The sequence below is a fragment of the Pleurodeles waltl genome, chromosome 10 (genome assembly GCF_031143425.1).
Source record: "Pleurodeles waltl isolate 20211129_DDA chromosome 10, aPleWal1.hap1.20221129, whole genome shotgun sequence".
Taxonomy (NCBI): Eukaryota; Metazoa; Chordata; class Amphibia; order Caudata; family Salamandridae; genus Pleurodeles; species Pleurodeles waltl.
Window position 1 is genome coordinate 663702014 of NC_090449.1, and position 26428 is coordinate 663728441.

Genomic DNA, 26428 nt, shown 5'->3' on the forward strand with positions numbered 1-26428 from the left:
ACTGGAGTGAGAGTGAGCAATACACCATACAACACAGAATATAAAATTGCCATAATGTACTCCAAAAGCTAATAGTACCCACTAGATAACCATTAGCCAACATGGCCATCTCCAAAACGACTGTATTAACAACTAGCAGGAATCATTCTCAGTGATAAGTTGTGAAGTGCTTAGTCACTTTCCAACCCCCTATTGAGGAGTTTCAACCTAGAATCAAGGCACAATATGAAGCAGTAGGCATAAACACTTTGAGGGAGATAACACATATTTTAAGAGGAACACAAGGCAAAGCAATTCTTAACTTCTCCACTACATACCTGTCTGACTCTCTATTTAGACTTGAAAAAGAAACACACAGAAGTAAACAACACTTAATTGGTGCTGATGTTTGCAGGTGCAGGGTACCAGCACTCTTTTTTTGGGGCCTGGCACTTATTTTTCAACATGGCTCTTTGACCACAAACAAGAGAGAGAAAGGCAAGAAAGGGAGAAAGAATGAGGAATGGAAAGGCAGGGAAATTGTGAACTGAGAGAAGTCAGGAATGGAAGAGATATCACAAGTATTAGAAAAAGAGACAGGATGTGTAGGGTGGTGAATGAAAGAGGCATGAGGTGGAATAGGTAATGGATGAAAGCCATAGCCCAGGTATAAAGAAAAACAGATCTTTAGAAGCAGTGGTGGCAGGTTGCAAAACAAAAATGTTTTTGCCCGCCATTTCTTTTTACATATAGGTAATTTTAAGAAACACTATAGAAAGGAAGGTAGCATGGCAGAAGTAATATTTGTTGTAATTAAAGCAGTTAATAAACTTGCAATAAATCAAACATTTTTTGGCAGACAAATGTCTGGTTGCAAGGAGCTGGGACGAGCAAACATGTGTGATGAGGAAACTCACAGCAAGAACAATTCATTGGCCTAAACAAGTTATGCATTTTTTAAACAGTTTTTGGGCAATTTCTTTCAAATCAAATCATCCTTCACACATTAAATTTGAATATAAGAAGCAAGTATCTATATGAAACAGAAATTCATTTGGGTGAATGAAGAGCAAACACACTGGAAAACTAGCGAAGACTGAAATCCATCCTCACTTAGGAAATATAGAGGTAGACCTCTTTATTTGCCTGTGACATCTGTGTACTTGCGAGTCCTCCATTCATTAAATATTTCTCTTTCAATGTGATAGGAACGTACCCCAGGTCAAAAATGTAAAATGAAATCCCCAGTAGGGTTCTTTTTCAGTACTAAAATATTCTTTTTAACCAATGCCACTTCTATTTTTAGAACATACAATAAATAAATACCATTATGTATTCTTGTTCTAGTGAATTTGCATGCGATATTTCAAATGGAAAGTAGACCTATTGTTTTGATTTAATGTACAATATTGGCAACATGAATTTTCATTTTTACATTCTAAAGTATATTAGTTTTGGACACAACCTGTGATTTAGTCCAACTTCCGAATTGTTTACATCAGTACCTAAGACAATGTACAAGCATGATATTTCACCAAAAGGCCTACATTCATCACATATTTTTTTTCGAAGTGATAGGAACATACCCCAGGTCGAAATTCAAACATGAAATCCCTAATAGAGTTCTTTTTCAGGATTAAAATATTCCTTAAACCGAATGGTACTTCTATTTTTAACAACTACACTTATGATTAGAATATACAATAAATAAATACCATTACATATTATTGTTCTAGTGAATTTGCATGAGATATTTCAAATGGAAAGTAGACCTATTTTATTGATTTAATATACAATATTGGCAACGTGAATTTTCATTTTTGCATTCTAAATAGTATTGGTTTTGGACAAAAACTGTGATTTGGTCCAATTTCTGAACTATGTACATCAGTACCTAAGACAATTTACAAGCATGATATTTCACCAAAAGGCATATGTTAAACAGATTTGCACAAAATAAGCGAATCAAACAGAGCAAGAATGGTTAGTGATACAAACCAGCACTTGATTCATTGAGGCAGAAAGTCAGCATGCGCCCATCAGCAAGCATAGGTCGTTAGCAGCTCAGTATAAGGCTTTCCCACATTGCCCCTGCAGCAGTGTCACAGTTTCCAATGATCACTTTTGTGACTATGCAACTGGGCTCATATTACTAGCTGCAACATCACAAAAATGACACTGGCAACCGCCAATTAGCTGTCAGAATTTCTCCATTATTTAACGTGATCGCTGTTAGTAAAGGCTGATGCATACGGCAAGCAAAGATTGCATAATGTAGCTGTATATTTTAAGCAAAGCCTTTACATGGGATGGTAATTGACTCCCAGAATAGAAGCCTTCCTATAAATTGTAAAACATGTTTTTTCTGGGCTTGACAAATATTCATATATAAATTCAGTGCATTAAAAATACATATTGGTACATAAACATCAGGATTATTCTTTTCTTTTGAAAGACACAGAATTGCAAAAGCCTTCACATATTACCTATTTTTTATTATTGAACCCAACAGTGTTTAGTGTTGTGTTCTGCATAAAAGTGCAATGGTCACATCATTCTGAAGCCTCCAGATTATCCCACTCGCTCATCAAAACATTCCTCTCAGCACTTCCTGATCCTATTTGGATATTTGATTCTGTGCCCTGCACAAGCATACATTGAATGTTGTTTTTCAAAGATATGCCCACACTGCAAAAACAGCATTATGTGAAAATGGAAAAATCAACATGAAAATAACAAAAAATTAAGAAAAAAACACAACTATATATATTGTTAATATTTTCAGTAATAGTGAAGAAACTACATGAAGATTGTTGCATTTTCATATTTTAAGCTTTGTTTGCTTTGTACCATGAACAGGAATAATAGAAGGATTGGGATTTATTATATGGTTGCATTAGGGTTAGGGCTAAAGTAGTGAATGGGGATTAGGGTGTGGCTGAGAATGGAGCGTGGTTATATTTAGGTTTATTATTAGGGCTAGGGCTAGGGTTAGGGTTGAGGCTAAAGATAAGTTTCATCATAGATCAGAGTTAAGCTTCTGGTAACAGTTACATCTTTAGAAAAAATAGTGCTTACGATTGTGTTCAAGGTTGATTTAGGGTTTTGGCTAGAGTACGGGTTTGTTTAAGGAGTAGGGTTGTTGGGATGATAATTATTACTGCAGTGGAAAAAATATTGTCATTATCGGGTCCTCATAATCTAATCATCATAAGTTTTTTTTTTATATTTTTCATTATAACACAAATTTCGTTTTTAAATTAGATCAGATAAAATAAAAATAATATAATATTCATCCTTCAAAACAAAATATATAGATTTTTAAATGAAGGCGCAAACACTTGCCTACATATTGTATGCTTAGGTAAATTAAAACATATGCAGGGACATTTACAGATAGTTCTTCCATTTGTAATGAAATGTAAATGCATTGTAGTTTCCGAACAGTAAGTCTAATGTTAACACAGTTATAACCATGCTGCATAAGTAACTGAATTAATGTCTCCTGACCCTGAGTTGCCAATGTAGGATTATAGTACATATTATTCATTGCACATGTTATATTTTATACTGGTTTCGATTTAATTAGCTTGAAAAATGTGTTTTTGAACAGGAAATATGTATTTAAAATAGTAAGTGATGTCTGTTCTATACTGTTTGGATCCCCGCTGTTAAAATGAGCCAACCACATTTAACTCATCAAAAATTTAGACTTTTAGAAAAAAACTCCACCTATTGAAAAGCACAGGCTGTTCTCTTCCAGGTGCAACTAACAACGTACATTGAATGGAACAAGAATATTTACATTTTGTTTACCTTTTATGACTAGATTGTTGTGTCAGGGTGAATGTTATCATATGATTCTGTGGCTGTGGCATTTGCTGCATAATTATGGATGTTCCATAATGCTAATGCCACATAATCTTCTCAACAAATATTTTGTTTCTAACTCAAATGTTTCAAACTAATACTTATAGACGATATGCTGCACAATGTGCCTTTTCTTAATACATCATTTATATAACCCCAGTGCATAATGTTGTCCTCCATTGCTGCACTACTCTATGCCCCTATTATGAGTTGCACGACAGTGGTGGAACGGTAACCTGAGTCCCCTAAACACCAGTATAGTGTGTTAAAACCCTGCTAATACTGTTACATTACAAGTTAATCCCCAAATAATGCGGAATAATTGCCCTGATAACTGAGAGGACCTGGTTAGATTTAGGGTCAAACACTAATGTGATGCACGGTTGGCCACTGCGGGGGGTTGGATACACCTCATGATCAAAGAACAGGCCTTGTGGGGAAAAACAGTTGTGGCAGCCGAAGACCACCACAGGATTTGGTGCAGGGCCTAATTCCAAACTCTGCTGTGCAGAGCCAGAGGCTGCACAGCGTAAGGGTTGGCTTCCAATAGCAGGTTGGGTGCAGGGCCTTCCCACAGGCAGTGGGAGTTGGCACCGGGGGGTGGGGGGGTTGACCACAAGGTCTAGCCTAAAGCCAAGCCCCACTATACCCAACTGCATGCCTGTAAACAGCAGGTGTTCACACCTGTGGTGGGTCGGTCTCAGGGCCTGACCACCTTCAGCTCTCCTCAGCAGAAGCAGCCCACCATTGATGGGTTTAGGTTTACAAAATGTTGCATGTAGTAGAAGATATAAAAATACATTAACTGAAAAAACAAAGGTTCAAGTGAAGTTATGTTTAGCTTTGATTATAACAATTTAACATGTTAAAAACCCTTAGAAATTCACTTAAACACCACAATTAAAGTGCAATTATGACTGTGAACTAAAATTGTAAAAACACTGAATCTTGCAAGTTACAGTTAGGACTGCAATCTATAACTCACACAACAGCTATGCAAACCATAACTCACACACCAAACAAAATGCTTATGATCTCACAATACTTATACCCATAAAAATGTCTAAAAGTAAAATTAAATTAAACAACAATGCATGCTCAAACGAATAAATAGTACTACATTCATAGTGGTTCCTTTTGTAGTGTAATGTGTAATATGATATTTAATCTCACCTGTGAGTAAAATTATGTATCACATTTGTAATTCCATCAGTCACATCAAGGGTGAGGTTATGAGCATTGCATGTGATGTGGGAGCTACTGTTTGCACGGTTGTTGGGCAAGTTATGGATTGCGGTAGTAACCATAACTTGTGAATTTCAGTAAGTTTTCAATTTTAATTTGCAGCATTAACTGTGTATATATTTATGTTTATTTATATATATGCACTTGAATATTTAATATCTACATTGTTCACTTCCAAATGCGGGCAAACAAAATTCTCCATAAAATGATGGCTCAAAGAAAACTATAACTCTAAAATGTATTATCTGCTTCTAGCTGTTACAAAGAAAGAAGTATAAAATGGGCTTCTGGCAAGTAGAAACCTGTAAGCATCGTCTTGCTCCCTATCAATAAATTACCTGGGAAGGAAGCATAATTTTTCCAAGTGGTGCTAGTTCAACAAAATAAATAACTGAACCTAAATGATAGTTGTACGTGCCATACGACCCTCAAGCACCCTGTAAAGTCACCATTACATCCTCCAATGAAAAACATGGATAGGGCAAATATCCATGAACGGTAACCCATACCGCTGAACCAGTTTACTGAATAGACATCCAAGGTTTTAAGAGCCTTTAAATAGAGCTTAACAACATGTGTTGAAGTTTGACCATTTGTTAATGCTGAAGGAATACCGTTAAAGATATCAATACCAACTAGCAAAGTATATTATTTGCAACATTGGAAAACACAAGCTGAAGTTGACAGAGCAGGTACGATACAGAATTACTGCTCCATAAATACATACAAAGTGATTGTATGATCGTCAATATTGGTCACAGATTGTAAGCTGGTGACATGGATGGTTTGACAAAGTACATGAATGGCACATGCTTCCTACAGAATTCTCAACTGCAAAAAAAGTAGAATATTGAACATCTTTAATATCAGTCTTTTGATTCCAGTGTCATCTTTGGTTTATCCTCCTGTGCCATTTTTGTCAATTTCTGAGCTTCAAAGCCACACTCGCTGATTCTAATATGTCATCTATAGTCAGCATTTCTCTAAATCCCTTGTGTTTTCATTCTGTTTTCCCATCCAAACGGACAACATATCTAGCCTATTCAGTCTCTTTTTCATCCCAATACTTCAAAGCTTCATCATCATTTTCGACACATGACATATTTAATCTCAAAATCTCTGACTTGGTTTACAATATTGAGTATGCATCTAGAATTCTTACTTACCGTTCTCAAAATTTCTGTTTGTGCTACAATACATTTTCGTCACTCTTAGAATCATTGTTTGACAAGGGATATCCGTGCTATTTTAATCTCCACCTCTGTAGTTTATCTTAGCCCCACAGCCTGTGCTGGCTTCCTGCATTTATTCTGGCACATTCATCTACTAGCTTAAATGTATATCTCGCTTGTGAGTGTGTGTGAATGAGCAAGCATGAGTGGATCATTATGAGTCACACTCAACTGTGTGTGCGTGTGTGCCATTTTCTCCATCTTTCCATCTTTCACCCTCCCTCTATCTTTGTCCACTGGTCTTTCTCTCTGCCTGTTTGTATCTTTGTGTCTCAATAAGAGCCCCTTTGCCTTTTCTCTGTCATTCGTTCTCTCTCCTTGAAAAAAAGCATAACAAAACGAAACTCTTTGCTTTTTTCCTGCTGCATCATTTGCAGAGTTGTTAGAATGTAGATAATGGGAAATCCCTTGCCTTATAAATATTAGGAATGTAATACCTACAAAGTTTAGCCTGTACACAAATTATGGCCTCACCTCAAGCCCAAGAAAAGGACCAACTGACCACATTCTGGTGAAGAGTTGGAAAAACACTTAATAGTCTCAAAGCCCCAAATCCCCCTTTCAAAGAAATATAAGGTTGCAGTATGTATTGTACCTGCGGAAGTCCAGAAGTGACCTAGTAGAGGAAGGCACCCCCTGGTCATTCCAATTCAGAAAGTTGAACTGTGTCACTGTACGAGTCTCATTGGTCTGAAGGTTTTTCAGGTAGAAACTCCTGACAAGGAAGTCTTCACACCAGATGTGCTCAGACACCAGATTTACCTGTGTAGAAGGGGTGCAAGAGGTATATATTTTACATGAAGGAAGGCCACTGTAGTGAATGCATGGCTGCAAATGGAAACAAACACATTATTCAGAAAGGACCCACTGTGTTAATTCTAAGCTATTTAACAATGGTGAACAAAATCTAAGGCATTTTAGATTGACAATATCAGACACTATTTCCTCATTACATGTCACCTATCCATGCCCTTCCATCGATCAATCCATGAACAATGATCACTGACTACTGGAAATTCAAATACTGTAACAAACAAAACACGTCACCTTTGAGACTGTTTGCAAATGTATTATGCAGTATAAACAAAGTAAATCCAATAACTACAACAGAATCATTGGCACAACATAAACGTCTGTATTTCTTTTTATTTCCCTTATTATGTGTATCGCTCCACTGCCTATTGGGGAGGGCTCCAGCTTATTAGCTACATAAATAAAATTATTAAAATGCATAAATATATACACTTTTGTCAGATATTAAAATAATAAAGTTTACAAATGTAGTATTGATAACAGTGCTGCATACTTTTCTGCTGAATTTTTTGAAAACATTTTCAAGCTAAAAACTGTAATTAAAAACCTGATCAGGTCAGCATCCCAGAATTGTGATGCAGTTCATATACTTTTCTGATGAAGGTGGCAACCATAACATATATGTGTGGGTCTACGAAGACTCCGCATTCCGAAACAGTGATAGCTGTTCTGTATTTTTCTGAAGAGCATTTCCCAAGCATACATGAAAAATATGGGCTGTCGTAAAAAACAGAAAGCAAGATCTATTTAAAGCCAGCAATTCTCTAAAGTTGGATTAAAGACCTACTCTTCTGAGGCCACTATAATTTTCTGTGTTTTTAGAGAACATAGATTTTGAAACAAAATACAATCCAAGCTCCTGAATCCATATAGAGTCATAATTTCGTCTGCAGAGAACTAATAAAATAAAACAAAATAAATGGCACACTGCGTACTGAAAGTAGGGTAAGGCCAAACAACAGTTAGAAGACTATGAATCACTGAATACTGCACATTAAAAGCAGAAACCAGTGTTAGGGTGCAAGTAAAAAAGTTGATCAGAAAGAGTAAATAGGTAAAAAACATATTTGGTTTTGTTTAAGCTTTGCTCAAAGTACAGGTCTACTTTCCTTCTGCTTTCCTGCTCTATAGCTGAGCAAATTATGATATGGCTGCATGGTATTTACTGAATCCACTGCACATTGTCTATCTTCAATAATGGTATTCTTAAGAATGAATTATAATTTTGAAAAATGATCATGTAGAGGAGCAGACATTCTAAGCTGCTCGCAGCAATGCTTTGTGAAATGTCTGGCTCTAAATCTAGTTATCAATTGGCACAGATATCTAAAACTTCAGACAGTGCAGTGTGATAATGAAATACATGTCTGGGTTTGGAACATGCACTGACCTCACAACAACTCAACCTGCACGAGGCTAAAATGCAGAGATGATATAGTTAAATTTGTATATTTGCGCTTGTTATGGACCACAGCAGACCCTGCAGGCTATGCTGGCTCATGATTTTTTGTAAACATGTCATGGTTGGTCTGACCATAATACGCTTCCTCTGGAACATGGGATCTAGCGGCTACGTTTATAGCGGCGAAACAAAGAACCTGAATTATATTTGAAACACAAAGCAAGAGGAAACGTTGCAATGTCCATGCTTGGTCACAGTGTGTGATTCTGTGCTAATCCCTTTCTGTTCCTGTGGCTCTGTTGCCCTACTGCCAATTTTGAAGTAGAAACCAATCAAGAGCATTAGGCGCCTTACACAAAACGAAAGCATACGAAGTGTGTGTTGATTATCTTTTAAAAACAGGTTAAACTAGAAAGAGGCCTGCAGCCTGCCACACAGGCCTTCATCATGACTGACCTGTAAAATTTCGAACCATGCGTAAACCCGTTTTTTTAGATGGAATGAGAATAACAAGTTATGCAGGTAGGTTGCGATAAAATCTAATTTCTTCAAATGAAACCTGCCGTAATATACATCAGAAAAAATGTCCAGTAATTACTAGAATATGCGGATTTTGGCGCAGTGAGCACCAAAAGCCACTTTATTCACTCAAAACACAGAGTGCGTGCTTTTTTTTCATGTGAACAATCCTAACCCTCTGAGAGTCGGATTTTCTTTGGTGCAATAAATATCATACCAAACACTGGGCCATTTGTAATGAGGGCTATAGACTGGTCTGTACACACATCTGGACATTTTTCCTTCACGAGGCTTCTACGGAGTCAGCAAGCGGACATTTGATGTCAGTACCTCGTAAATGTGGTAGAGGTTCGAGCCTTCATCTGGCCAGTAGTGGTGACACTGCTTGACCCCGTTCTCTGTGAGGGACGTCAGCATGACAATGACGACGCAGCCGTTCTCCCAGACCATCTGCAAAGAAAGAAAGGCACCGGGGCCACACAGTGACTGCCTAATTACTGTGTGGCATGTGTAATTGCTGTTCTCAGACACACACGCAATCAAAATTCACCCCATTCACAGCAAACGTATTACATTTTCATTAGACGCTTGCAGCTGCTGCACCGTCCCTAGGGAGGCCGTCAGCGTCAAGGCAGCGCCTCTATGAAATATTTAATGTAAAGAATTGCTAAAAGGCCTGCTACCTCCAAGCCAGAAACGGCCATTTTTACATGCCGTTAAAAAAATAAAAAAATGTTTTTTGTTGTACAATGCCAAATGCCGCCTCAAAATTATTACAAGCCTACTTTCAATATTGTGTCTTTATATACATTTACCCAAACTAATATTTCCATTTTCACAGATGTTCTGCAGCGATTAAATTTATAAGGTAAGAAGCTGAGGTGTCAATTACATAAAAAAATAATCACATTTTAGTAATAAAATTGCAAAATTAACAAGAAACAAGTGATTTAATGTGGTGTCAGTATCTTTTACATGTACTGTTATACTCTCTTCCATGTTTTGTATATTCTGAAATCCTTAAAATATGTTTTTAAAATAGGGATCTTAACCAAAGAGACAATGTAACTGAGCCTAAATATGTCATGTACTGTCAAGCAGACATTTTATAATCACCTCTTGCAAACAACTATGATCTTAAGGGCTGTCTGCAAGAATACTCTGGTTTGTTCGAACTAACGAAGAAATTCCTAAAGTTTAATGTGAAAAATTCATTTTGCAACACTTTTGTGATAACATTTAAATATATTTAAAAAAGGAAGTTTGAATGATTGTCCAACTGAATTGTAATTCCTCATTAATGCCCTCATTATGACCCTGGCAGTCTTAAAACCGCCAGGGTCACAGTGGCGGTTAGACCATCACCAATGTGGCGGTCCAACAGCCACAATACGACCGCAGTGGTAGCGCCGCGGTCGGACCGCCAGCACCACCACTTTACTGCCACAGGATGGACTGACGGTGTTGGCGGTCCTAATCTGCCAAGGCAGCGCTGCAAGAAGTGTTGCACTGGGGATTACGACTCCCATCTCTGCCAGCAGTTTCATGAAACAGCTGGCGGAGATGGAGTGCAGGGGGCCCAAAGGGAGGGGCCTGCACTGCCCATGCACTTGGCATGGGAAGCGCAGGGGCCCTTCTGGCCAGCTGCTGCACCCTACCCGCTACAGCATTGCTGCCGGCTCTATTACGAGCACGGGACAATGCTGTAGGCCGTTTCGCGCTGGACAAGCGGGCAGTAACTCTGTTTCCACCCACTGATCCAACGGGAAACTCGAAATGGGGCCAACAGGGAGGTGGCCGCACTGGTGGCAACCTACCCGTCGGGACTTCGGCGGATGGGATTTTCCATCCGCCAAAATCATGATCGACCACTAAGTGTTCTAATTCCAGTAATGGCCATCCAAAATTGTTTCTTAATGTATAGATAAAAGCCTTCTTATTGAATATCAGTGGTTTCAAAGCTCATATTACATAGAAAAGAGGTCTAACTGTGAAATATTTCCCATAATTATTGGTGCTGCACTAATTTGCAGGATATTTAGCTTCCTTAAATAAATAAAAAGTTAAACCCAGCATTTCCCCTTCCTTTCAGTGTTGGTAAAAATTATACAATTACAAAAATGCATTTAGAACATTAACCAGCACACCTGGTACGATCACCCTTGCAGGCCCAGCCTTGATGCAAATATCTACTAATGAAGCCTCCCAAATGTGTGAAAACCAACACTGTAAGTGCAGAAGACAGTGCACATAATTTTATTTTTTATATATGTCTAGTTAAACATGCTGTATGGTGTTGACATATTACAAAAGAAAAGCATATTTTAGAAAGCATGTTTTTGATTTCCTTACAAGGTGCTTTTCATTTCAAACTTGATTTGTGATTTCATATATTTTTACATAAAACACATTGTAAAAATGAGTACATTCTCTTAAACAAAAACAGAGATTTTCTAAAATATTGACAAACATAAGTACAGTCTCAGGCAAATCATGACATGCAAGGAGGTGACATGTAAATGCTTTAAATCTTGCTAAAAGACAATATAAGCAATTAATAACTCAAGTAATATAAGAAATACATAATGAGGAGCACACATAATAGGTTGTCATCTCAGGGTCCCAGTGACATTTATGTGCATGAATACAGTATATGCCCATATTAATCAGTTGCCCATTATGAATTGTATCCTCTCCCACTCTCTGTTCAAACACACACACACACACACACACACACACCTTTGACACTCCCTGGATGCATGGAGTGGTTATGTTTTATACGGTCAGTATCAGGGAAGTGATGAGTGTGCACACTGACAAGAAGTGCCTGAAGATTGGTTTATACATTAAAGCCAAGCTGACAAGTACAAGAGAAATCTCTGCACATAAAAAGTGGGAGCTTTCTGCTAATTAAAATTAATTGCTACTGCTGCATCCTTAATGCATTATTTGCATGCACTTCCCTTTGTCCTCTTATTAGCATATTGAATTTCTAAGTGAAAAGAAGCCTGGCCTTTCTCTCAAGGGTTACGTTTCAGTTATTTATCTTATACAAATGTTGAGAATACAATTAAGATGTAAATTATCGCTTGCATAAAAAGGGCCTCTCTTTGTTCAGAGCAGTAAATACATTTAATGGGTGGTATTTTGACCAAAAAAGAAAAATTTACATGTTATTCATATTTTCCTCTGCTAGAATTATGTTTCTCCGCTGTAATATTTGAAGTTTAAACCCAGAACATTTTGAAATAATGATTTAAGTTGCGTGTGCTTTGTTGGGACATAATGCTGACGAAGTGGCAGGTATTCAATTTGAGCTTGCTCACAAACTTCTGTGTAAATAATGTTAAAGGAAATAAAACGTTGCATACTGAGGTATACAATTAAATATTTCAGTAATGTAGCTGACAGAATGATAACTGAAATAATGCACCCACTTTTCAAAGATCGGCCCATGCGTTAGCCTCACCAATCGGAAGCCCTCGGGTATAATGGGTTTTAATAAGGGGAAGCTGCTTCCTGAAGACATTATAAAAATGAGAACACAGATTTTATAACAGCAATAAAAAACACAATGATCGGGCTCCTAAACTAATCATTCGGTTCTCTGCTCGTGCTGCCCAAGTGTAACGCCAGGACCCGTACTTAAATTGTAAATGCAAGACTGCCGGTGCCCAAAGCTCTGTTCAGAAGCCCGTGGAGGTGCAATTTAATGTTAGCACCCTGAATAACAAAGCTGTGCTGACTTCAGTTCACCTTCGGTAGCTTTAAACCACTACCAGACACTCTCCCACTCTTTATTTCACTAGTGCAGGTTCCTGTTTTCTCCCTTTGTGAAGTTTTATCTGTCTTTCGTTTTTGTGTTTCTCCTGTCTGGTGCATAAAAATAAGCGCCAGCGCCTCAAATTAATAAATGACTATGACTCCCATGCATTAAACAAGGTATTCTTGCAGTCCAACTGCATCTTTCGTTGGCCCAGAGCTGTGATCTTTATTTTGCTGCCGATCTTTTCAATCCTCTGACGAATTGGATGAAAGTCAATCCAAATAAAGCTCAACTCAAACATTTGATCACCAATTAAGATGCCGCATTTCTCTGAGAGCACTGCACGAAAATGACACTGTGTATTCACTAGTGAACTGGCAGAGTTCAGCGGTATAATTCAGTTCAACAGGTAGGGGCAGATTTATGAAAGGAGCAGCTTTCTTTTGGAGCCTACAAACCTAGATCAACAATCTGGACCTGAAGAAAAAGTGAGAGCCGGGCCAAGAGTTGCAATTTGTATGTTTTACTCATGTAAGTTGCATAGTGCATGGACTTGTACAGGGCTAAGTGGCTTGGAGCTTCATTTTAAAAACACAGATTATGCGCTTGGGCAAATGAGTTTATACAAACATATTGGGCACACATAATCCTTGCTGATCAGCACTTTCTAAACTTGGCCCATAAAGTCAGTGCTATAAAAAAACTCCCCAGTGAGCAACGTCTGTGTATTAATAGTCTTTCAATGAACATATTCAGATTCAGAATTATGCTATACATTTGTTCTTTCGTTGTCAATTTGAGTGTGAAGATGACTGTGCCTCAGAACAATTGGCATTCAGTTGGAAGGGAGACTGTCTCCTGGCATGAGTATATTTCTCCTTCTCCCAGCCACCAAATACCCCACTGTGTCATGCATAGTTTCCCTTGGCCCCTAATTAAATTGTGAAATACCTTCACATGATTAGAGAAATTGAGGACATTATTTTATAATACCGAGGCAAATGCGGTTCTTATATTCCCTACATTGGCACTGCACAAATATTGATGAATTTTAAGATCCAGTACATGTAGAACGACTGTGCAGTACTTCAGTCTTTTTCTACGGTCGTTATATTTTTTGAGGGAAGATGGCCTATGCGTTCATGAAAACTTATTGTGGTCACTCAATTAAGGCAGAGGCTTGTTTTTGTATGGACTACTTAATTTACACTTAGCTAGAAAAATAATTAAACGAATTGACCATTTGCTCTATGGAAACTAAATATTGAAACCATGTGGTCCATACTAAAGTCTAGAATTCGTACCAAACTTTGTGGCACAAGTGTCCTACTGACATTGAGGAGCACAGGCACCAGATAGTAATATCCCAGTAAGCACAGGCACCAGATAGCAATCCTCTAACAGCTGACTAAAATGGTGTAGGACTTGGACATGCAAGGACCACATTCATGTTGTTAGTATTATTGAATCCAGCTAGAGGGACAATGTTGGTAACTTTGCAAAGGGCATATTTAGAGTGGTGTTATGCTAAAAAGAAACTGATGATAATATAACAACAGTGAAACTGTTAGATTGAAGGCAAAGGCTTTTGCCCAAATGTTATCTTCCAGCGCTAAATTCTTATCCGTTCAGTGTGATTCCCATTGAGCTATCGAACAAGAAGCATCTTCTTGAGTGTTTCTGGTAAAATTGAGTTACTTCATGAAGATTATATTCATACTATTAGACGGCATCAAAAACTCATGAGAGGTTTGCTTGATTACATCCTGTATTTTTAATGCATTACAGACTTGCTTAATTAAAAAATATACGAGATCATTAATTTTTTCTGCCATGAAAGTCATGCATGTCAGACACATATTGGTGTATGGTAACGAGCATGAAGCGTTTCTAAACTCTCAGTCCAGGAATATTAGGATTTCTATGAATTTCAGTAAGCCTAGTCAATTCAGAATATTATAAAATGCTTCATGTGTGCCGAATATATACTCCCTAAACTTTCATGATGGCCAAGACATTCTAAGTTATCTGACCGAAATCTTAAAAATTCTTATAAGAAAGGAAGGTATGCTGAAATTTGGAATGAGTATGGAAACGGCTCAGTTTTGCATGATTCAAAACAAACCACCAAAATAAAGATGTAGTTGGATTTGTTATTTTCGACACAATACATAAAATGAAGGTTGAATTTGAAAAACGTGGTTTACTGTCTTTCGCATATAAGGGATGGTTGCTTCTCTTGTACATTTTATATGTAAATATTTATATTGCTTGCATATGTGGGATTCTATTACTGGATCATCGTAGATAACGTGACAATATTACCGTGAAAGAGTTTTCTGAAAGCAGGCCTGATGAACAGATTTCTAAAGGTTCAGGAACTTTCACCACAAATTGTGCGGAATTCGAACCTTCTATATCTTGTTATGCAAGGGCAATAGCTGCAGAGAAATTTCAGGAAAAATTCATGGCATTCTCATTTGCTATGTTCTTCTAATAACTTTGTAAGGTAGGATTGTGTGCAAAATATTAAAAGATCTGACTTTCATTATAAATATTTTGATCATAGGAAGTCATGTTACCTGCCAGAAGTCTGCAACAGTTGCAGGAAGTGGTCCTTGTGTAGCAATATATGCTGGGTTCCTAGGGTCATGATCCATCTATGCAGAAGACAAAAAGAGGAGAGGTTTGATTTCAATAAATCCACCATGGAAAGTAAGACAAACATCCGCAACAGACACAACAGGAAATTTTGCAATGGGCACATATAAAAACCATAATAAAACTTTGGAGAATGGCTATGCATTCTCAACAAAACACTATGGCTATTCCTTCTTTAGTCTGATGTTGCATTGAGCGTCATCAATGGCATTGTGATGATCTGCATTAACTAGACTTTGACGTCTGGATGTGATGCCATAATACAGTTTGCTGAAGGATGGCTGAGAAATGCCATGCTTCAGTCCTACTGGCCATTGTGATGTGCCTGTTGCAAGTACTTCTAGCACTGACAGCATTTTCAGGAAGTTGGAATGGCACTGGATACCTATGTTGTGCTCTAGGGTATCTATAGTGATGAAAATATGCATTTTATGGTGCCCATATCAAGCTTGTATATCCTGTATATCCTTGATTCTGGATCGTAAACTGACTGATGTTCACAGGTTCCAGCCGTATTCCATCAATTTTAGCTCACATTCAACATTGCTGCCCCATTTGAGATCATTCATTGGTAGTCTGGTTTCCAATCTCACGCTGCGTTGTTTATCATAGCAGACCATGGATCTGGCATGGCATGATAAAGTGCCCAGCAGTGCTGCATCCACAGTGGTGTACTGCAGAGTAGAATTGTGAGCTACTGCAAGGAGGATGCATGTACTTGTTTACGTAGGTCTGACTCTGTGTGGAAGTGTGTGTATTTTAATTTATTTTTTCATCTCAAACAGTGTATGTACTGTGTTTTTTGCACTGTTGTCCTGCTCCATTTTATTTTACATTGTTTTATAGCTTTTTCACCTACTCTTTCAGCAAGGTTTACCACCTACTATTGAATGGAGGTACTTTCAGGTGGTATTTTGCACTGGTTTTTATTGACCTCTCATAGTGTCCTCCCATACCTGTATTTTTGTTTAATTCATTACATTCATTTTTTTTTATGTGATAAATATCATATGCGGTAAATAGTACATGAAATATATAGTGCACATGGAACACAGACATGCACTATTTAGCACGTAATAAAAATTGCACATTTTTTTAACTCGTGATCAAATGAGTAATTTGTAATTACCACTTTGCCTAGCTCAATATCACTGCCTTTTTTTGTAGCATTAATATATAAAGATATGTTTCGCATTTCATTCACACAAAGAAGAGGTTATTTGCTTCAGTGCAAACATGCATGTGAATTTATTACCTGTAAAATATGACATGAAAAACAGCAAGACAACTTTCTGTGGGCAAAGTTGGGGGTTTGCCAACTTAGAGCAATTATCCATAAAATCAAATTAATGATAAAAACTATTTTACAAAATAGTTAACATAATAGTTGTGACAGTTTTAAGCTCTGTAAACAAAACAGGGTACCAGCAAAATCAAAGGCATGCAATTTAGTAACATCGGAAGGATGAAACATTAACTAGGTTCTGACGGGATTCGAACCTGTGTACTTGAACTTCTTCTATCATTTCGGAAGGATAGAAGGCACATTCATTATAGAGACGTTATAACCTCTGTGTGACCTCGTTTTCAGTTATATTAAGCTGATGACATAGATAACTTTAAATGATTGTGTGGCATTGTACATCAAAACATTCAGATTCTCATTCTTGTAGGATATGTTGATCGAGATAACCAGAAAATGTGTCACTGAAGAGGAGGCAAAATTGAAAACTGGTTTAAATGAGTAAACCTTTGGAAAAGCAGATAGAGCACGCTGGCAATCAGAGCGCACTGTTACTGTCCAGGTATCTGAGCTAATGTCAAATGGAGGATAAGGTGAGGAAGGAAAACCATCAGTGAAGCTGGTCCATCTATAAAGAAGAAGTAATAGCCATGATCTTATGAAGGGAACAAAAATAAAACCTTTCTGAAATAGGCAAGTCGTCGCAGATTTCCTGAATTTGGGGAAGTAGTCTTCGGTGTGGAAGTAAGAAGGAAGCAAGTTCCAGAAGGAGGGACTTTGAGTATGGAATGAACTGGTTCAAAATCTTTTCTATCTTTGCGGAGTGAATGACTAGGTGATTTTTGATGAACAACCTCTGGAGTCTGGTTATTCCTTAATGCAGCAATAGATTGACTATGTAAATTGTGAATACCAAATAGATGCCTCGGCTCTGTGTATTGTATTACCAAAGAAAGAATGGTAGAAGCGATTTTGTACACTGCACCATGATTACCACTTGCTGGCATTTCTCAGCTTCAGTGATTATCCCTAGGAAGACAAATGTTTCCTCACCAGTCTCCATTTTCCCCTTGTGAACACCTACAATCGAGCATTGTAGCTTCTTCTAAACAACAATAGTCATTATTATCATAGGCAAAATCTTAATCCTAATCATAATAACATGCAAATGTTTACAGCACCGACACCACAACTTTACAATTTAGGCTCTGCCAAAAGAGATTACACAAAGCAATGGCAGTCATTTTATTTACCTTAGGTGGCTATGCATTCCTTGGATTCTTTGACATACAGGTTGCACATGGATGTCTAGCAGTGAGTGCTATGCTTGCTAGGCCATCTTACTGGCTTAACATGGAAACCATTAAAGTTCCCACCAATATAACTGTGATCGTTTGTTGGGAACATGAAGAGGTACTGTAACAAGTAGCAAGGCTGCAATCACTTGGGTTTTAAAGGTAGTGTGGCCATGGCAAAATTGAACTGAGTACTTTCTCACAAACCTTGACATATCTGCTTCTTAGTTTCGTTACCTCGGGAAACAAACATTTTGGGGTATTCAAACTGAGACACCACAACATGATGAAACAGATCAGACAAGAGACAAACAGGTTCTAATGTTTAAGGGAAATTGCAGAGTTGAATGAATGTTAAGGGGATGGTTAAATTTGAAAGAGAAGAGGGAAATTCTTTAATGTAACACAAGCGAAGACAGGAACACCCCATTAAATAAAATTATAAAAAATAAAAAAGTAAAGTATTTAGAGATGTAGGTAAAATTTTAAAAGTGGTAAAGTGTGATTTTATTTGGAAGAAAAGCCTATTTTGGAACATATCAGCTTCTAGTTTGATTGTGCTGAATACTCCTCGAGTATCAGTGACAACAACAATGACCACAAAAACGAATGTATTTGAGGCCTGCTGCCCTTTGAAAATGTGGACTCACAGTAAGTTTGAGCACATGTATGCTCTTTAACCAGCCTGGCAGGATGGCAACTGCACTACACACCCCGTGACCATATTTGTACATCGGGGTCCTGTGGTGAGGAAACTAAGCACAATTAACACATCGAGGATTAAAATGGAGAACTTTGTTAAAATTGTTAAAATTAGGGGTGGGCAAGGCTGCGAAGTCTGGTGGCTGGCAGCTCTCTATTTTTGTTTGTAAGCTATATTTAGCTACTGCAAAGTATGCCCATGCCTGTAGCTAAGAATCATGACGTACAGCGTCCAACGCTTTTTTTGTGTCAGCCATTCCCGATAGGGCAAGGGTCCTCTCAAGACAACATGGGGACAGCTGCAGTTCTGCATCTGTCCATCCCCTAGACTCCCAGCCAGCCCACTCATACTAAATGAATTTTGGGATGACCCACCAGCGCACTTCAGCAATAACCTTCCTGGCCTCACCACCACTGTCCAAGAAGTTATTTTCCCTTGGCGGTGTTTATGGGAATGTGCTCCCTGCCCACCTTCTATTTCCCGCTCTACCATTTCCCAAACAGGGACATCCTGGAGCAGGAAATGATGAATGGGGTGGACAACACTTTTTAACTATGTTTTACACAGACATGCGAAAATTGATAAACTGCACCTACTGCCCATAGACCGGATGTTCCCTATTTTGCCCCACCTCATATATACATGACTAAAAATGTGTGCATTTTAGTTAAAACGCCCCACGTTGGTAATGCAAGAAAAACGAGAAAAAATGTGTTTTCCTTCCCTTTGGTAGCTTTGCTCAATTTACTGCAAACCATTATTTTCAAAAGATAGCTAGTATATACCAGGTTATTTCCCTAAGTCATTGTGGTTCAAATTCAAATTCAAATTTGCATATTGGACAGATATAGTCAATGAGTAGTTCTAAAAAATATATTTTTGCTATGGGGTTCTGCGTCAGAGGCAATCATAAACCATATTTACAATCTAGTAAGCATGCATTAATATTGTTATTTGCAATCCTGAGTAGAATATTTAAAAGTGACAAAGATAGCTAATGCGCACCTTTTAAAGTAACCACCTGTTTTTTTTTAATCAGACGACAAGGACTCGGAAGAGCTGCAATTATTAAAGTACCACTGCCATTTTAAAAAGACTTCTAAACACTCAAGTGCTCTGATTAATCAGAAAGGCCCACTCTTGCCATTTCAGTGCTAATCAGCGCCTGTCACAAAGCTGCAGTCTGGAACGTGGTAAAAATCTTAATGGGCGCCATACTGGAAATGTGTCTTCAATTTAATGACAACTCGGAAGCACATCACAATTATTATATTCCAGACACACTCTGTTGTGCAGAAAACATAATTATGGACAGCAATAGCTAACGGGAGTGCAGATATGGAGCAGCAGAGCCAACACTATCAGTCTGACAGGTCATTGTTAAACAGTCTCTTGGCTGCTTGTGGACCTATTTTATAGTCAGGTGGGCATTTGTTTCTGTTGTTTTTCCTTGTATTACCACAAACATTGCCTGCAGCGAGCACAAATGCATGCTGTTTCCCATATCTTGCAAACCAACATGTCTTCACAAGGTGAAAACTACTCTGATTTGCAAATGTTATCTATTTGACTCACTAATGGAGGTCACTTTTCTTTGGGGTCCCGGGCCTAGCTTCTGTAAAGTCCGACCCTCCTGACTGAGTAGAATGTGTGAATGTAATATCAGCAATGTACAGAAGAGCTTTACAGTATGGGCTGGACTTACTATTTTTAGCCAGCCTTTGACCGTACAGAATAACATAAAAAGAAATATAGCAAGTCTTTTCCAGCAACAAGAACCTGAGTACATAAGGAATTCACGATTTAGGCGCAGAGCAGCTGAAATATGGTGTGCAGTAAAGATAAGATGAAAGGGATGGTGTGCAGTTAATCTCATCAATACATATGAGATGAAAATAATGTACTGTATATATCTTGCAGCAAATGTGAAAAGAGTGCAGTCCAGTTACTGCAGTACTGATAGGGATGTTGGAATGTAGTGCAGGTTTAGTGCAGCATAAAACAGATAAAGAGAATGCATTAAATGTAGACAACAATAGATGAAAAGAATGACAAAAAATATAGTGCGGGTTTGGCCCCGGACAAATAAGATCAACACAGTTTAGTGCATGAAAAGTGCAGTAGAAGAAGTGCAGGAATATTGCAGCAGAAATAAGATTAACAGAATAAAGTGTGGTTAAACTGTGGTAGAGATAAGATGAATGGAAAGTGGTGCAGATATAGTGCCGGTGTAGTGTGGAAGAGGTAAGAAGAGATACCAGTGCAGTTACTGCAGTATAAGATGAATGGAATATAGTTCAGGTACAGTGAAGAAGATCAAATATGCGTAGAATGATGTTGCCTGTAGAGTTCAACAGGACTACAATGAATCGAATGCTGTATAGGTATAGAACATCAGGTACCATTACACATAGAAAGTAGTGGAAATATTACGCAGAATTAGCTAGCTGCCACTTTGAACAGTATTTATTTAGGTGTATATTCAACCGCCCTATAAAACATGAACACCAAGGGTGATAAACAATTTAAAAGGGTTCATCGAGTTCCTAAAGTGCAGATCAATGCTTTTCCTTCCACTAGTTTAAAGTTCAGATTTCTTTAATAGTTTGATATTTATTAAATTGATGCTTTTCTTTTTTAAGACTTTAGGATTGACCATATGAACTTTGATCAAATACTGGGACATATGTGAAGATGTCTGGCATCTTTTTGAAAAGCAGGATAATAAGATTGGTTTCCAGTGCTGACAACACATTATGCGAGAAGGGGGCAGGGCCAAAATAACGGTGAGGACATATATCAATTATATATATGTAAAATGTCTAAGATGAGCTGGGTGATGTCCATATATTGTCGGCTGACTAACTGTAGTAATTAGATGACATTTGGACGGAGTGGTATAGACTTGAGAATATATTGAGCATGTGTAATATGACTGCTTTGAACAAGGTGTTTGTATTTGGTGCCTTAGAACAGACAAAGCAGTGCATTTGAACCAATTTTCAACTTAATACTTATTCACTTACGCATTAAAAAGCTTTTATTGATAATTTTTGAGATATGAATTTGGAGAGAATGGTGGCAGAATTCTACCATGGTAAGTAAAGGCAAAAAGGAATTACAATAAAAATATGTTAACGGCTGACAATGATACACAGGGATTGTTCAGGGAGCATTTAAAGTATTTTGTCACTTTATGCAGAGCCAAGGGACTCTAATAAAGATTTACAGAAGTGTTCTTGAATCCGCTGAGCTACCTGTTTCTTCTCAGTCTAAATATGAACATTTCGAAACAGAAATAAAATGGAGGTGTTACCAAATATTCTGAAAGATGCGACAAACAGTAGGGCAGCAAGCTTGAATGGTATTGTCATGGGCATATGGAAACCTTTATTGGAATAGATTAAACTACCTTTTCTATATCTTTGTCAGAAGATAATTCAGTTCGGCAAACACTGCAGTCTTGGCAAAATGCTTTAATTGTGTTTTTTATTAAATTAGGAAAAGATTCCACCTTCATTGACCAATTTCTTTATTAAACTCTGACTTTGAAAAACATACACTAAGGTTTTGGCAGAATGAATTCAGAGTATCATGACAACACTAATGCATTCAGACTAACAAGGTTTGATTACAGGCCATTATAGTAAAAAGAACACAGGGAGCCTTGATTACCTACGAAAATGCAACTGAACAACCACTTATATGTCTCATAGCAGATGCGGAAAAGGCATTTGATTGAGATCAACGGCAGTATCTGTGATGCAGATTTGATATGTTAAGATTTCCAGAGATTGTAACTACAGCTATAAAGGCCTTGTATTTAAATCCTAGGGGTTCAATAGTGGTCAACAGGGTTCAAGCAGGGGTGTGGCAATTTCACAAAGGCCTAGACAGGAGTGTCCCATGCTCCATTTAGTGTTTGCTTTGTTTATTGAACCCCCTGCTGCATCACTGTGGATATATGAGTCAATACCTGGGTACAAATCAGGTATTGGAAATAATAGAGTGAAATTATTTGCAGACGACCTACCAGTATTAATGAGTAACCAAAAAGCAATTAAAAGTTTAATTGTCACTTCCAAAAGTTTTTGTTCCTATTCAGGATACAAAATCAACATGCAAAAGTTTAAATAATGACATAGAACACACATCAAGTGATCGAGAAATAATCAATAGAAGTTACAGTCAACAGTAACTGTTGACAAAATCAAATATTTAGGGGTGAACATAACCTAAAAATGTGTTACCTATTTTCTGCAAATTAGGAAATTGAATCTACACAAATCACAAAATAATTGCATTGGAATATAAAGTTGCCACTTTCACTAATTTGTGGGACTAACTACCTTAAAATGATATTGACCTCTTAAACCAGATGTACTCATTCAAATACCGAGTGTCTATTTTAAACATCTTGAAAAAAAAGGATTGATAAGTTTATAAGGCACAATAAAAACATAAAACTTTCTAGACAAATATTATATTGAATGATCAACTCAACTATACTAACCAAGCTTATAAATAATATTATTGGATGGCCAGGCTGAATGACATACAATTTCTTTTTGTATCAGGTAGATGTCAAGACGCACATTTCCAATTTTTTGGGATTTAATATATCCAGAATATCCAGATGGATACCTGACAAAATTCAGCCATCCAACATATAAGACAATAAACTGAATATAATTAGGGGTGAGTGTAACTCACATAATTCGCTGTAGTGTAAACATGCAAAATTAAAGCAAAATTAAGCAAGATTACACAGAAATGCGCACGCAACATAAACCAGCATTTAGCTCTATTTTCTTAACGCAAAATGCACCCTTGTACCCAAAATGTAACTGACGATGTATTTCTGGGCTAAGAAAATAATGCTAAATGCAACAGAAGATTAGCAGAGGCATCTAGTAACTGCTCACTCTTGCTAAGTTTGTTGTTCCTGTGCACCTGCTCCAGCATTTTTGTGCCAAAGTACTCATAATTATGCAAACAGGCAAAATTGCTTAATTTTTGATAATTTTGCATCAAAGGAGTAATACGGAATTACCAAAATTACTCTGATTACTCTGCATAATTAAAGTGTCACCGAGGCCTAAATATAATACAAGGCTTGCACACATTTGTTACAATATCCAAAAGGTAACAAAAAGTCTCAGGTTTGATCATTTGGGGGAATCAATTTTTCATACATGTTTCCACCTATCATCTGAACCTGAATTAAAATATTTTATAGGCAGGGTAGGTATAATTCATATGTTTGAGAAGCTGTCACAAAGTATACATAATGACATGAACATTCTAGTATATAGTATTTTAAAATGCATTAAAATACAATAGTGTATCAGAAGTTTCAATGAGTCCTTCCCATCCATTTAAGGAGCTAATTATATATCAGAATATCATTAGCCGATTGCATGCCAAATGCATCAAAAACTCATGATAGAAGGTAAAATATGGGATCAAAACTGGAACATCAATAGGAAAGGGAGAACCTTTATTTTCAAGCTAGGAAAGTTCTATAGTCTTTATGAGTAAAACTCACATAAATTCAAGATATCAATAATAATTTTATTTGACCCTCCACTACACTTACTGTATTCCTAAGTATATGAAAGAGAAATATATGCAGGTACATCATTTACATGCCCCAAATGTGGTTACAGGGATACAGATCAGAAGATTATGCTGTTTGAGTGTTCAGGGTTGGATACACTATAGTTTGCCATTATTCACTTTTTGTAAACAGGAGTGACTCCTAGTTTTGAGACTGATTCTAGTCTAGGCAGTTTGGGATATAATAACTTTCTCAATTAACCTATGACAACTCAGATGAATTGTTTAACTACAGCTATTGTATGATTACTAATACTAAAGAGTGGAAGAACATAGCCCCTCCAGGTTTGTGAACCGAAGATGAGATCAATTATATTTTTAATGTGCAGAGGTCTATTGCTAGAAAGATGCATAGGATTACGCAATTAGAGATAGAAAAGCACTTGAATTTTTTAAATGATCTATGTTGAGCATACAACTTATATTGTATAAAGGAGTTATTAACTAGATAGTGCAGGGTTTATATTGCGAGACCACCATCTCATCATTTTCCAGTTTTGATTTGTGTATTATTCTGGGCTTCTTGTCTTTCCTAAGTAATTAACACTAAGTAAGATTCAAGTGCAACAGCACCATCATGGGGTAATTATTTAGGGGATATTTTTGCTTTTGATGATTTTGATGAAACTATTGCTTTCATAAGGAGTGCTTGATCTTTGGTGAGCATGTCTTGATTACCTTGTGTTTTGAATCACATTTATGAAGCCTTAGGATTAATCAATGGAATGGTGGAGTTGTGGTTTATGGTAACCCATGGACAATGAGTATCCCGATTTAAAGTTTGTAGAAGGGGGTAACTCCATCCAAACGAGACAGATACTCGGTCTGCTGTATTATGATTCCATTGTAACCTATCAAGATTGTAATATGGCAGACATGATATCCATGATGTTTGTGACAGAGTAATCCATCTGCCCTACTCTAAATCGGGCCCTATATCATGTATCTGTGTTATTTGAAGGCTTAAAAAACTCCTGTATATCAATATTTTTAAAAAAATGGGGTACACCTGTTTCCGAACATGAATTCAATTTGTATTTCCATCACCTTGCATGTAACTGGTATAGGCATGTCCATCACTTATTTTGGAGACTTTGACCCTCATTCTGACCTTGGCGGGCGGCGGAGGCCGCCCGCCAAAGTCCCGCCGTCAGGTTACCGTTCCGCGGTCGAAAGACCGCGGCGGTAATTCCGACTTTCCCGCTGGGCTGGCGGGCGGTCGCCTTCAGACCGCCCGCCAGCCCAGCGGGAAAGAGGCTTCCACGATGAAGCCGGCTCGGAATCGAGCCGGCGGAGTGGAAGCTGTGCGACGGGTGCAGTTGCACCCGTCGCGTATTTCACTGTCTGTGCAGCAGACAGTGAAATACATGTAGGGGCCCTCTTACGGGGGCCCCTGCAATGCCCATGCCAGTGGCATGGGCACTGCAGGGGCCCCCAGGGGCCCCGCGACCCCCCCTACCGCCATCCGGATCCCGGCGGTCGGACCGCCGGGATCTGGATGGCGGTAGGGGGGGTCGGAATCCCCGCGGCGGTGCAGCAAGCTGCGCCGCCGTGGAGGATTCAATGGGGCGGCGGTACACTGGCGGGAGCCCGCCAGTGGTGCCGGTCCGACCGCGGCTTTACCGCCGCGGTCGGAATCCCCATTGGAGCACCGCCGGCCTGTCGGCGGTGCTCCCGCGGTCCTCCGCCCTGGCGGTCTTTGACCGCCAGGGTCAGAATGAGGGCCTTTGTAAATTGTAATTAAATTTCTGTATTGAACATGTGGAAAATAAGAATCAATATAACATCGAGCTGCAAGGGACCAGTACACAACGTGTTAAAAAATGGTTCAATGACTGCATGTGAGCACACATATGTTAGTCTGGCCTTCACTGAGAAAGGAAATGGCTAGATGAGTAATTTACTGAGAATGCATAGCCATATACATGTTTTTCTTACATAATTGTCTCGTGTGCCATTATAATTTAAATTCTTTATTAAACTGCATGAATTTCTGTTTGTATATTGATGAATGATTTTTAACTGGATCAATAAACTTTACCTTTTCCCCACTTCTACTAGTAATAGTATTAGTAGTAAAC

The 26428-nt window shown here is 38.0% G+C and overlaps 1 protein-coding gene across 3 annotated transcripts in view; it reads right to left on the reverse strand.

Moving 5' to 3' along the window:
• The window catches only part of PTPRN2 (protein tyrosine phosphatase receptor type N2), a 2126515-nt gene that overhangs the window by 61360 nt on the left and 2038727 nt on the right, over positions 1-26428 (reverse strand). For all 3 annotated transcript variants that reach the window (XM_069211159.1, XM_069211160.1, XM_069211161.1), the window contains 3 exons: positions 15409-15486; positions 9391-9510; positions 6922-7088 (listed from right to left, as the gene is read on the reverse strand). In XM_069211159.1, coding sequence (XP_069067260.1) covers positions 6922-7088; positions 9391-9510; positions 15409-15486 — 365 coding nt within the window. The remainder of the gene's footprint in view (positions 1-6921; positions 7089-9390; positions 9511-15408; positions 15487-26428) is intronic.